Below are 13,539 nucleotides of genomic sequence, written 5' to 3'. Positions count from 1 at the left end.
CCAGGTAAATGTTAAAGAAAGCATTAGCATATCAAAAAAACAGTGTCCAGGTAAATGTTAAAGAAAGTAACAGCAATCAAGAAATTGATTACTAATGATTTAGGACATAGAAAATTTTACTTAAGTTTTATGTGCTCATTGTTGTTAGTATATCCCTAAAGATGTTTTGAGGCCTCCCTTATATGTCATTGCTAAATACTAAATAACTGGTTGCATTACCCACCATCTATAATACAGAACATAAATGAGAGGGAATAAAATGTGCCTTGACCATATATGCATTACTAGTTCCTCTTGGAAGGATGGAAGAGATATGGAAAGAAATAAAAAGCAGAATATAAGAAAGCAGTGTGAGACATGACTACCCACAGCAGAGAAAAAAAAAAAAAAAAGTAAAATTGGGGAATTGATCAAAAAATTTTGGAAGAAAATAAAGGAGGATGCAACAGAATTTGGTACTAATATGTTGTGCACAGGGCACAAGGAGAGTTTTATTCCCATGCTGAGTCTCACTACAAAGAAAGAATGTCCAACCCTCTTTCTACTTTTGCTGTGTTTAGCAACATTAGAAATAAATGCTGACCCAAAACACACAGAAAGGAAATATATCTGTAAAGGGTTCACAGAACACAACCTTCAATTCACAATCTTCTGCCCAGAGGAGCTATTCTAATAATGTAGGTTGAACATATTTTCAGATAAAGATCAGCAGTATACTTGCACTCCCAGAGTGCTACACGAAATTGTCCTGCTTAGAAAATGACAAAAGGTGCAAACTTAGACATACTGATGGGACCAGGACCAGATCTGTCAGTAAGTATAAAAGAACATCTACACACATACACACACATCCAAACATACACATACACAGGTACATATATATTTGTTTTATGTAATTTTTTAAATGATGGCTTCAAGTAAAAATGACAATAGAGCCAGGTGCTGGTGGCTCATGCCTGTAATCCTAGCTACTCAGAAGGCTGAAATCTGAGGATCATGGTTCAAAGTCAGCCCCGGCAAGAAAGTCCACGAAACTTTTTTTTTTTTTGGGTTCGGTTGTGGGTCCTGAACTCTGGGCCTGGGAGCTGTCCCTCAGCTCTTCAGCTCAAGGCTAGTGCTCTACCACTTGAGCCACAGTGCCACTTCCGGCTCTTTTCATTTTGCTTATGTGGTGCTGAGGAATGGAACCCAGGGCCTCATGCATGCGAAGCAAGTGCTCTACCACTGAGCCACCTTCCCAGCCCTCCAGGAAACTCTTATCTCCAATTAAACACCAGAAAACTGGAAGTGGTGCTGTGGCTCAAGTGGTAGAATGCTAGCCTTGAGCTGAAAAATGCAGGGACAGCACCCAAGCCCAGCATTTAAGCCCCATGACTAACAACAACAACAACAAAGACAATAGACTATAGGTAACTCACATAAATGAAGATTCAATATTTACATACATGCATGTATTAAAAACAAAAGTACAAGAACTGGGGCTACAGATCAAATATGTAATTGCTATAGTACTTGCCTTGTATGTATCATGCTCTAAGTTCAAATCTATAATATCACCAATATCTTTAAATGTATAAAAGATCAAGCTTATATATGGAACTATTCCCTTAAAAAGTACCTATACACTATGATGCAGTACGACAGTGCTCTTAAGTATATTTACTTTCCTATGGCTGTCATACCAAAACAGACGGTGAGAGAAATACATTTTCTTGAAGTTATAGAAATGAGACCTCAAGAACAAGCTGCCTGCAGTTTTTGCTTCTTCTTCTTCGTTTTTTTTTTGGGGGGGGGGAGGTGTCTGGTCATGGGGCCTGAACTCTGGGCCTGAGCGCTGTCCCTCAGCTCTTCAGCTCAAGGCCAGTGCTCTACCAATTGAGCCACAACGCCACTTCCGGCTTTTTTATTTTTGCTTATGTGGTGCTGAGGAATTGAACCCAGGGCCTCATGCATGCAAGGCAAGTGCTCTACCACTGAGCTACCTTCCCAGCCCCCAATCTTAAAATTTTAAAATATATAGCTTCTTACTGAACATGTACAGACTTAAAAAAATTGTGATAATATCCTGAAAAATGCCAAATAGCAACTACTTGCATTGCATTTAATTTGTACTAAGTAACAGGGGTAGTTCAGAGGTGATTTGAAGTATACAGATGTATGTGTGCTGGTTGTATAAAATCACAATACAGTTTTATATAAGGAACTTGAGCATCTATTTTGGTATGTGTAAGGATTTCTTTTTAATTTTTTTTGGGTCCCGTCGTGGGGCCTGAACTCTGAGCCTCGGTGCTATCCCTCAGCTCTTCAGCTCAAGGCTAGTGCTCTACCACTTGAGCCACAGTGCCACTTCCAGCTTTTTTCTTTTTGCTTATGTGGTGCTGAGGAATTGAACCCAGGGCCTCAGGCATGCAAGGCAAGCGCTCTACCACTAAGCCACCTTCCCAGCCTCTGTGTAAGGGTTTTTGGAACCATTCCTATGGATACGCAGAGAGGACTATGCTAGAAATATTCAGTTAACACTCTCTAAAAAGATAAGAAGTAAGGAAAAAATACCAGATTGAGACGGAGAAAATAAGTAGCAAAATGGTAGATATAAATGTAATTGTATTAGTATTTTAATGTAAGTGGAGTAAAGACAGAGGCATTATCTGGCATGACCAAAAAAAAAAAATCTAAAAAAAAAAAAATCAAAGACTCAATAATATATTACTCACAAAGGCATAACCTAAAGGATATGAAAATAAATAAACAAATACAAAGGTGACATAAGCAAAAATCAATAGTGAGAAGCTCAAATAAAGATAGTAGGAAAGGAAACAAATGTCCACACAAACTGTATGACCACAGATAGAGACATAATAATAACATACAAATCATACATCAGAATAATACAAGTTATATGCTTAAAAACAAACTCTCCCAAAACATGCAACAAAGCCATGGAATTAAAAAGGGATTGTTAGCTGGGTGCCGGTAGCTCACGCCTGTAATCCTAGCTACTCAGGAGGCTGATATCTGAGGATCACGGTTCGAAGCCAGCCCTGGCAGGAAAGACCATGAGACTCCTATCTCCAATAAACCACTAGAAAACCAGAAGTGGCGCTGTAGCTCAAGTGGTAGAGCGCTAGCCTTGAGCTGAAGAGCTGCGGGACAGCGCCCAGGCCCAGAGTTCAAGCTCCATGACTGACAAAAAAATAAAATAAAATAAAATAAAAAGGGATTGTTTTAACATTGAATACAATTGGATAATTAATATTTCTCAATTACCAATAGAACAACTAAACAAAAAACAACAGCAGGAACACACACATAGATAACATTGTTTTGATGTCACTGTTGTTCATCAAGCATTGTGTGTTACATTTACTAAGACACACTGAAAGTGAAAATAAATCCCTAGGCAAAATGTAGTGAGTATATTCCCTGAGAAGTACAAATCAACAAGGAGAACCATAACTTGCAAATACATCATAATTACATACATATTCCTAATAATCTATGATTCAAAAACCTTGCAGAGAAATTAGGATGGGTCCAGAGCACAATGAATTGTAATAATGGCATTTATTTTTCATTCATGGTGGCAACAAACTCAATTTTTCCACCTTTGAGGTGAAAATAAATTCCTCCTTGGAGATGGACTAGACTTGCCAATTTACTTACTAAAGAAAACCTATCAGAAGAAAACAGTTAAAATTATTAGAGATGAAAGATAGCAGTTTCTTTGAAACATGGACTATTGTAGGTTAGGTTGGATATAAATTTCTACATAAACCACTAACAATAATCCTGTTTTATTGTAGTATTAAATTAATGATGAACTGGCTGGGACGTGGTAGGGTGCTTGCTTCGCATGCATGAGGTCCTGGGTTTGATTCCTCAGCACCACATAAGCAGAAAAAAGTCAGAAGTGGCGCTGTGGCTCAAGTGGTAGCCTTGAGCTGAAGAGCTGAGGGACAGTGCCCAGGCCTAGAGTTCAGCCCCTAAGATCAACAAAAAAAACAAAAAACAAAAAACAAAAAAACAGTATGAAGAAGAAAGAGTTTCATTAAATTTGACAATTATTTCTTGGATATAACACCAAAAGTGCATGGTACAAAAACCAGACAAGGGGGCTGGGAAGGTGGCTCAGTAGTAGAGCACTTGCCTTGCATGCATGAGGCCCTGGGTTCGATTCCTCAGAAACCACATAAGCAAAAAGAAAAAAAAAACAGACAAGGTCAAATATATACAATTAAAACATGGTACATGAAAGGCCCAATGACAAATGCATTTATGAAATTTGAAAAAATATTTGCTTATATCTCTTAATAGATTAATAAACAGAATTCATTTAAAAGATTATAAAATAAAATTCTGTAACTCAAAAACAAATAAAGGGGAAGTGGCACTGTGGCTCAAGTGGTAGAGCGCTCGCCTTGAGCTGAAGAGCTGAGGGACAGCACCCAGGCCCAGAGTTCAAGCCCCACGACCGACAAAAAAAAAAAAACAAATAAAGGGCTGGGAATGTGGCTTAATGGTGAACCCTGGGTTCAATTCCTCAGTACCACATAAACAGAAAAGAAGTGGTGCTGTGTTTCAGGTGGTAGAATGCTAGGCTTGAGCAAAAGAAAGCTCAGATATAGTGCTCACGCCCTGAATTCAAGCCCCAGGACTGGTGGGGAATAAAAAAAAAAAAAAAGAAAATGGATTTTAATATGGGGAAGAGACCTTCCCAAAGTAATATAGATAAATGGTTAATTAAAAGGTGTTCAATATTAGTAGTAACAAAAGAAACTTTCAAATAAAAAATCACAATGAAATGCCTAGTTTACGTCAGTACTATGCATACATTAAAAATAAAAACTCCAAAACTATGACAGAGATGTGGAAAAGTATGAAATTTGGTGGATTTCTGGCAGGAGTGAAAAATGGTCAAAGACGCTAACAAGAACTAAATATAGAAGTACACAGAAATATGGTTTAGCAGTTCTAGCTTTGTATCCAACCAAAGAGAAAGCAGGGGTTTGAACAGGTATTGGGAGAATAATTTCATAGCAATTACAATAACCAAAGACAGAAACAAACCACTCATCCACCAATAGATAGATTTTTAAAAAGAAATGAAATTCTAATACATGCTATAGCATTGATGAATCATGAACACAATTAGCTAAAAAAAACACACAAGTCACAAAAGGACAGCCATGTTAAGTTGCGTGCCAGTGCTTCAAACCTGTATTCCTGGCTGAGATTTGAGGATTGTGATTTGGAGGCGGTCTGGGTAGCAGAGTCTCTGAGACTCTTACCTCCAATTAACTACTAAAAAAGATATATGTAGAGTTGTTGTTGAAGTGGTAGCATGCTAGCCTTGAGGAAAGTTCAAGGAAAGTCCCTAAGATCAAATGCCAAGACTGGCACACATGACCCCTCACTCTTCTCCCCTATCCCCACTTTCCCTCTCTCACTCACCCCTGCCCTCCCACCCTCTCTCACACACACAAAGAACAGCCATGGTAGAATTTCCTGTACTGAGGTTCCCAGGGTCAACAAATGCATAGAGACAAAAAAGTAGAATGATGATCGCAAGAGACTGGGGTAGAATGGGAACTGCATATTTCATGAATATATACAGCTTCATACAAGGAAGAAGAAAAATATTATAGAAAAACATTATGGAAGAGGAGGTTGCACAACAATATAATATATGCAATATCAATAAACTGTACATTTAAGAATAGTGGGATTGGAGGCATGGCTCACATGGTAAAACCCAGCCAAAAATCAGGGTCAGATCCTGAGGTCAAGTCCAAGATTCAGATAATGATGATGATGATGATGATGATGATAATGTTGCCAGACATGGAAATAAATGCCTAAAATCCATGAATATGGGAGTTTGAAGCAAGATTACAAACCAGCCTATGCTTGTTATCAAGTTAAGAAAAGCTTTGCCAGGAGCTGGTGGCTCATGCCTGTAATCCTAGCTACTCAGAAGGCTAAGATCTGAGGATCATGGTTCATAGCTAGCCTGGGCAAGAAAGTCCGTGAGACTCTTATCTGCAATAAACCACCAGAAAACCAGAAGTGGCACTGTGGCTCAAGTGGCAGAGCACTTGCCTTGAGCTGAAGAGCTCAGACCCAGAGTTCAAGCCCCACGACCAACAAAAACACAAAAAAAAAAGAAAACAAAACAACAAAACAAAAGAACTTGTACTACACAGCAAACCTGTCTTCAAATTAACATAAGCCGGGCACCAGTGGCTCTTGCCTGTAATCCTAGCTACTAAGGGGGCTGAGATCCGAGGATCACAGGTCAAAGTCAGCCCAGGCAGGAAAGTCCATGAGACTCTTATTTCCAATAAACCACCAGAAAACCAGAAGTGGTGCTATGGCTCAAGTGGCAGAGTGTTAGCCTTGAGCTGAAGAGTTGAGGGACAGTGCTTAGGCCTAGAGTTCAAGACCCATGACTGATTAAAAACAAAAAAAACAACACTGAAAGAGTAATGTGACAAATTTTAGGTTATAGGAATTATATCAGAAATATATGTGATGTATGTATCTATTTTCCTTATTGACTTTAAGTAATTAATGGAAATTACAAAGGAAAAAGAAAAAAAGCAATTTAGAAGAGTTTGAAAGAAGGGCATCAGTGGCTCACATCTGCAATGATGGCAAGTCAGGAGGCTGAGAGCTGAGAGCGGCAGTTTGAATTCAGCCCAGACAGAAACGTCCATGAGACTCTCATCTCCAATTAAACAGCGGAAAGCTGAAAGTGGAGCCAAGGCTCAAGTGGGAGAGTATTAAGGGCAGTGTCCAGCTGTGAGCTTAAGCCCCAGGACTGGCAGCAAAAAAGAGAGAGAAGGGCTGGGAAGGTGGCTCAGTGGTAGAGCGCTTGCCTTGCATGCCTGAGGCCCTGGGCTCGATTCCTCAGCACTATTTTAAGCAAAAAGAAAAAAGCCGGAAGTGGCGCTGTGGCTCAAGTAGTAGAGTGCTAGCCTTGAGCTGAAGAGCTGAGGAACAGCACCCAGGCCCAGAGTTCAGGCCCCACAACTGGACCCCCCCCCCCAAAAAAGAGAGAGAGAAATAGAATTTGAAAAACATGTTGTCAAAGTTAGTGGAAATGCAATGACATAATACAAACTTTGAACAGTTATGAACAAATACACAGGATAGAGATAAAAGTTGTTAAGACTCTATGCATTTTGATTTTATCCTTGTATAACTTTTCATTGACTGCATTACAAATGTGTTCCACTAACTCCTAAATGCTTTCACCCAGCAGAGTTCTAAGGAGATGTTGCCATAAATATTGGCTCAAAGCAGAGTTCCTGAGAGCCCAAACCTTATTACTGAGTAAATGTCCTCCAGATTTGTGAACAGTGACACCTCTAATGTAATAAACCAAGTCAATAGTTTACCAGAACTATCAACTTCTGTTCTTTTTTTTTTTTGTCGGTCGTGGGGCTTGAACGCTAAGCCTGGGCGCTGTCGCTCAGCTCTTCAGCTCAAGGCGAGCGCTCTACCACTTGAGCTACAGCGCCACTTCCGGTTTTCTGGTGGTTTATTGGAGATAGGAGTCTCACGGTCTTTCCTGCCCGGGCTGGCTTTGAACCGCGATCCTCAGATCTCAGCCTCCTGAGTAGCTAGGATTACAGGCGTGAGCCACCAGCGCCTGGCTTCAGCTTCTGTTCTTATACATCCAATGGATGAAAATATTCAATAATGTGAGAAGAGCAAGCAAAAAAAAAGCAGCATCACATTAAATGAGGTTAGACCTAATAGAATGAAATTAGGAAAAATCTATTTGATTGCAGATGGTAACTTTAGTGATTTTCTTATATAAGATATAAGAGAAAGTCAGTTCAGAAAGTGTCCTAAGAGAAGGAAAACTGGAGTGAGAAGAAGTCGGCCCATGATAGAGCATATGGAGAGGAAAGAAGGAAAGAAAGAAAGGGGATGGATGCAGTGAGGAAGGCAGGGAAGTATGGAACAGAGATAAGAAGGAAGGAAGGTATTTTGAGAAAAAGTGATCTTTTTGATCCAAGTGGGTTGCTTAAAAGTTCTTGACTTGTGCCGGGCACCGGTGGCTCACGCCTGTAAGCCTAGCTACTAAGGAGGCTGAGATATGAGGATCACAGTTCAAAGCCAGCCCAGGCAGGAAAGTCCATGAGGCTCTTATCTCCAATAAACCAACAGAAAACCAGAAGTAGTGCTATGGCTCAAGTGGTACAGTGCTAGCCTTGAGCTGAAAAGCTGAGGGGCAGAGCCTAGGCCCAGAGTTCAGGCCCCATGACCTGCAACACACACACACACACACACACACACACACACACACACACACACACACACACACACACAGAAAGGCCATAGACAACATCATCAAATATAGCATAAGTTCAAGTTAAAAAAACAACACTAAAAAGACTGTAATTTAAGTCACTAATGAGCTTTTGGAAAAACATGCAACTCTATGCAATCAGTTGCATTCCTTACAGAAAATACACACCAACCAAGGGTTATGTGTGGACAGTCATTTGAGTATATAGCTTACTCAGGACTCTAACATTCAGAGATGTTTGGGATCACATTAATTCAATAATTCCAGAAAAATGTCACTAACACAGTTTAACATCATTAAGATAGTTTATTGTATAATGAATGAGGATGATTTTTCAGACCAATGGCCAACAAATATTTGCATTCCATAAGATGTTAGCATGCTGAGTTCCTAGGTGTCACTGGATTATGTATAACTACTCTTTCTCACATCAGAAACATGGAAAACAAATTTGAGATAAATTTGCACTCAACTTAAACTGACTCAAGATTTCATAATCTGTTAAATCTACAAGCCATCTTTATTTTATTTATGAACATTTTTCCTGAGACTAAATCTTTTCTATTTTTCCATTTTAATTCTTGGACCCCACTAAGTTTATTAAAAGTTCCTAAAAAGCAAAGAAATAAATGAAAGCAACTCACCAGAGATCCATTCATTTTTCTGTTGCTGTTGACAATGTAGAGAAGATTTTGAGAGTATAGCTGGGAGAGAAGGCAAATAAAATGGAGTCAGGAAAGAGCCAATGTGGCTTTGTCCCAGATTCTTGCTCAAGACACTACACACGGGAAGGGGGAAAAAAAAAAAAAAGACCCTCCTGTGGGAGAAGACCCTTTCATGGCTGAAGTAGACACAATATATTCTCCATTAAAGATGTATCCACAGAACATTAATTGGTAGATATCATAAATGTAATTTATTTCTAGATGAGGGAACAATTAATGTTCCCTCAAAAATAAATAATATAAATCAAAGAAAGATACAATATCTTTATTGATATTAATAATTACAGAAATGCACTTAGGAAAGTATGAGTTATTTTCCTGTTAATGTAAGGATATCACATAAGACTCTATTGAATATTTCACTCTGTTTTGGAATACTTAAGTATCAGGGAAAGCATGTTTGTTACAACTTAGCATTTTTCACTCAGAATTTAGGGAAAAAATATATAGAATATATATTTCTTGTGGCTTCCTCTTCCAATAATGGCTCCCAGATAGCATATCTTTCTCTACCCAAAGTAGCCTGAAGCATTTGGTCTGGATTTGCCATTTAACTTGCTTTAGGCAAACGTATATCAATGAATATGGGAACAAAAGTTTGAAAAATTCCTTACTGCCTGCCTCCCTGAACACAATTATACTGTGAAGAACCTTGCTATTCTGCTGGATATACAGGAGCCAGCACACACAGCGAAACATCCCGCCATTTCACTTGTTTAAAGTTTTGTGGAGCTATATTTTTGGCTGGACTCATTATTCCATTTCTGTTAGGATTGTTTCTTTAGAAGATTAGGCCTTAATCATCTGGTTTCCTTACTCAGGATGGTTGGTTTTGGATGCTATCACTAGTAATTTCTGCTGGCTCTTGGACTTTCCTGCCTGGGCTGGCTTTGAACTGTGATCCTCATATCTCAGTCTCCTTAGTAGCTAGGCTTACAGGCGTGAGCCACCGGTGCCCGGCACAAGTCAAGAACTTTTAAGCAACCCACTTGGATCAAAAAGATCACTTTTTCTCAAAATACCTTCCTTCCTTCTTATCTCTGTTCCATACTTCCCTGCCTTCCTCACTGCATCCATTCCCTTTCTTTCTTTCCTTCTTTCCTCTCCATATGCTCTATCATGGGCCGTATGTGCTGGGTGGTTTACTACATAGGAAATGCTGATATCATCCACACCTCTGTGTTTTTTAAACAAAATCATGTAGGAGACAAAGTTTTGGGATAATATGAAGTGAACTTTCCAGCCACAAGGAGGAAAAATCCAAATCATCATGAAAGTCTATTATGGGGAATTCACTGAGGTTGCTGCTAGTAGTAAACACTAAGTGAATCATTAAAAAGGAACATGTGGGAAGTGGTGCTGTGGCTCAAGCGGTAGAGCACTTGCCTTGAGCTGAAGAGCACAAGGACAGCGCCCAAGCCCAGAGTTCAAGCCCCACAACCGATAAAAAACGAAATAAAATAAAAAGCAACATATGCATTTTAGTCTTAACATTTTCTCCATCACAATAAAGATTTTTTTTAACTTCACAAAACATAAAATAGATGGGCACTGTTGGCTCACACCTGTAATCCTAACTACTCAGGAAGCTGAGATCTGAGGATCGCAGTTAGAAGTCAACCTGGGCAAAAAGTCCCCGTGAGACTCTTATCTCTAATTAACCACTCAAAAGCTGGAAGTGGTACTGTGGTAGAGGGCTAGCCTTGAACACAAAGAGGCTCAGAGACAGCACTCAGGCCGTGAGTTCAACCTCCACAACCAACAAAAATAAGTAGAATAAAATAAATTTGTTATAGGCTAAATATCTCAATTAGAGGACTGGAATTTTCATAGATTTCATAGGGGAGTGTGTTTTTATTTTGTTTTCAATTCTGGACAGCCATACAGCAAAAACTTTAGTTTCATGTTACAGAATTCCCATTTAAAAATGTAATCGTTAGCCAGGCGCTGGGCTCATGCCTGTAATCCTAGCTACTCAGGAGGCTGAGATTTGAGGATTGAGGTTCAAAGCCAGCCCAGGCAGAAAAGACCATGAGACTCTTATCTCCAATGAACCACAAGAAAACCGGAAGTGGCACTGGCTCAAGTGGTAGAGTACTAGCCTAAAGCTGAAGAGCTCAGGGACAGCGCCGAGGCCCAGAGTTCAAGCCCCATGAATGACAAAAAAAAAGACAAGAAAAGAAAAAAAGAAAGGAAATAAAATCAACATATTTCAAGTAAAGTATTTTGAAGCAATGTTTGTGATACATTGACTTCAATCACCTCCCTCTCTTCAAAAAAAAATCCCTAGGGGCTGGGAAGGTGGCTCAGTGGTAGAGTGCTTGTCTTGCATGCCTGAGGCCCTGGGTTTGATTCCTCAGCACCACATAAGCAAAAAGAAAAAAGCTGGAAGTGGCGCTGTGGCTCAAGTGGTAGAGCGCTAGCCTTGAGCTGAAGAGCTGAGGGACAGCGCCCAGGCCCAGAGTTCAGGCCCCATGACTGACCCCCCCCCCCAAAAAAAATCCCTAAACTGAAAAAATACTACTTTTGAGAGATTTTAACAAAATGGGTAACACTAGCTAAATCTTCGGGTTACTTAACATCTACAAACCATACAATCTTGAGCTAGCTATATCAACTTAAGTTTTATTTTATCATTTTTGTTATAAAGCATGAAGGTCCCTAGCAAGCATTTCCTGAATTGTCAGACAAATCATCAGGTAAAACCAAATACCAATACATCTCTAAAAGGCATATTTAATAACAAGATACATTTGAGAGAGCTTGCATTCTAGAAATGATACTGGAGTTGACTGAATCAATAGACTGGAATTAGGGTACTTGTAGAGACAGATTCTTTCAGGTGTGACAAGGTGTCTCTCCACTACAAACCACAAACCACTGCCTCCTACCCCTCTGAGAATTCAGCTCTGGCTCATCCTCAGTCTAGCTCACTTCTCCTCTCGCCAAGTTGGAGAGTTGGGAGCTTTGCAGAAGAGTCCCACGTGAATCTTGTGCTATGGAAAGCAGCGGCAATAATTACTAAGTTAATGAGATCCTTCCTTCTTGTGCTTCTCTGCCTCTGCCCTTTAGGATAGCAAGTGTTCGTTCTTTCAAGATGCACACTCCTATTCAGAATCTGCCCTCCTTCAAATTTACCATGCTTACTTAATTCCAAAGAATACAAGTCCATCAGCCAGTTCTCCAATATCCTATAAACAACTTTCTCTAGGAACTAGGTCTTGTACAAACATGTGTAAACTGGAGCCAGGAGTGCTAAGCGGGCTACGTGGTGTAGGAGGGAATTAGAAACGTTCCTAGAAGAAACAACACAGAACCACGGTAATTCCACAGCCATATCACATGACTCGTCCAACACACATTTCACAACTGCACTACAGTTGTGACTGCGTCCATCTTTCAGCAGGGCAAGAGCAATGAGGATGTCACCTCGGTTCACAGCAGAATCAGGCGTGGAACAGAAGCGCAGGCCTCCCCAGCTCTCCTAGTCTGGACAACCTTCTAGCCTGCCCGCGAGCCTTCCCGAGCCAGCTAGGTTCCGGCACCTGGAAGGACACTGACTCTGGCAGAACCGACTCTGACAAAGCAATCACGACCCCAGGCACAGTCACCCAGACCGGAGGAACCAGCAGTGCGTGGAGCCTCCAGGCTACCCGCCCGGCTCCAGCTGCCGCCTGCAGCCCGTTTTCCTGCCAGCCTGCCATCCACTCACATTTCAGGTCCCCAGGTTCGCCAGGCACGGCGGGGCCTCTTGCCACCCGGGCTCCGGCACTCACAACACTGAACTTTACTTCGGAAACTTCCCAGGAGCGCGGCACAACGCCAGGAACCGGAATTTCTGAGCGGAAGATGCCCTAAATGGGCGCGGAAGCGCAAGCACGGGAGGAGCCTGAAAGAGCCCCGCCCAATGGTTCTGTGCCCGAGAGGAGACTACATTTCCCACTATGCATTGAGTCATACGGGAGGAAGTGGACATGTAGGTTTCTTACTCAACCTGTGACTGGAGGTCCGTGGCCTGCCGCAGGTGTGTGGGGACCTAACTATCCCACCTGGGCCAGGTGAGTGGAAGTACTTCCTGGAAATCCTGGTTTTCCTCTGAGACCAACTACAAAATTCAGCACTAAATAAGCTTGCATATAAATTTCTAGTTTTCATAGGGTGATCATGGCAATCATCCACACATTTTTTTTTTTTTTTTTGGGTCCGGTCGTGGGGCCTGAACTCTGGGCCTGGGCGCTGTCCCTCAGCTCTTCAGCTCAAGGCTAGCGCTCTACCACTTGAGCCACAACGCCACTTCCGGCTTTTTTCTTTTTGCTTATGTGGTGCTGAGGAATCGAACCCAGGGCCTCGAGCGTGCAAGGCAATCGCTCTACCACTGAGCCACCTTCCCAGCCCCCGCACATTTCTTTTTCTAACTATACCTTTTGATGCACCTTATAGTGTGTATACATGTATATACATGTATCTATATATTATAGATATAGACATATACAT

General features: G+C 40.9%; 1 protein-coding gene across 1 annotated transcript in view; it reads right to left on the bottom strand.

The window, feature by feature from the left end:
* Nucleotides 1-13,003, bottom strand: part of LOC122112124 (zinc finger protein 268-like) — a 32,431-nt gene extending 19,428 nt beyond the window's left edge. The window contains exons 1-3 of the mRNA XM_042684968.1: nt 12,989-13,003; nt 12,758-12,899; nt 8,965-9,024 (exon numbers count right to left, since the gene is read on the bottom strand). Of these exons, the coding sequence (XP_042540902.1) occupies nt 8,965-9,024; nt 12,758-12,899; nt 12,989-13,003 (217 nt within the window). The remainder of the gene's footprint in view (nt 1-8,964; nt 9,025-12,757; nt 12,900-12,988) is intronic.
* Between the last annotated feature and the right edge of the window lie 536 nt (nt 13,004-13,539).

The sequence above is a fragment of the Dipodomys spectabilis genome, unplaced genomic scaffold (genome assembly GCF_019054845.1).
Source record: "Dipodomys spectabilis isolate Male_0828 unplaced genomic scaffold, ASM1905484v1 ptg000092l, whole genome shotgun sequence".
NCBI classification, from domain to species: Eukaryota; Metazoa; Chordata; class Mammalia; order Rodentia; family Heteromyidae; genus Dipodomys; species Dipodomys spectabilis.
Note: the sequence above shows the minus strand (reverse complement) of the source record. Positions and strands in the feature narration are given on the sequence as shown.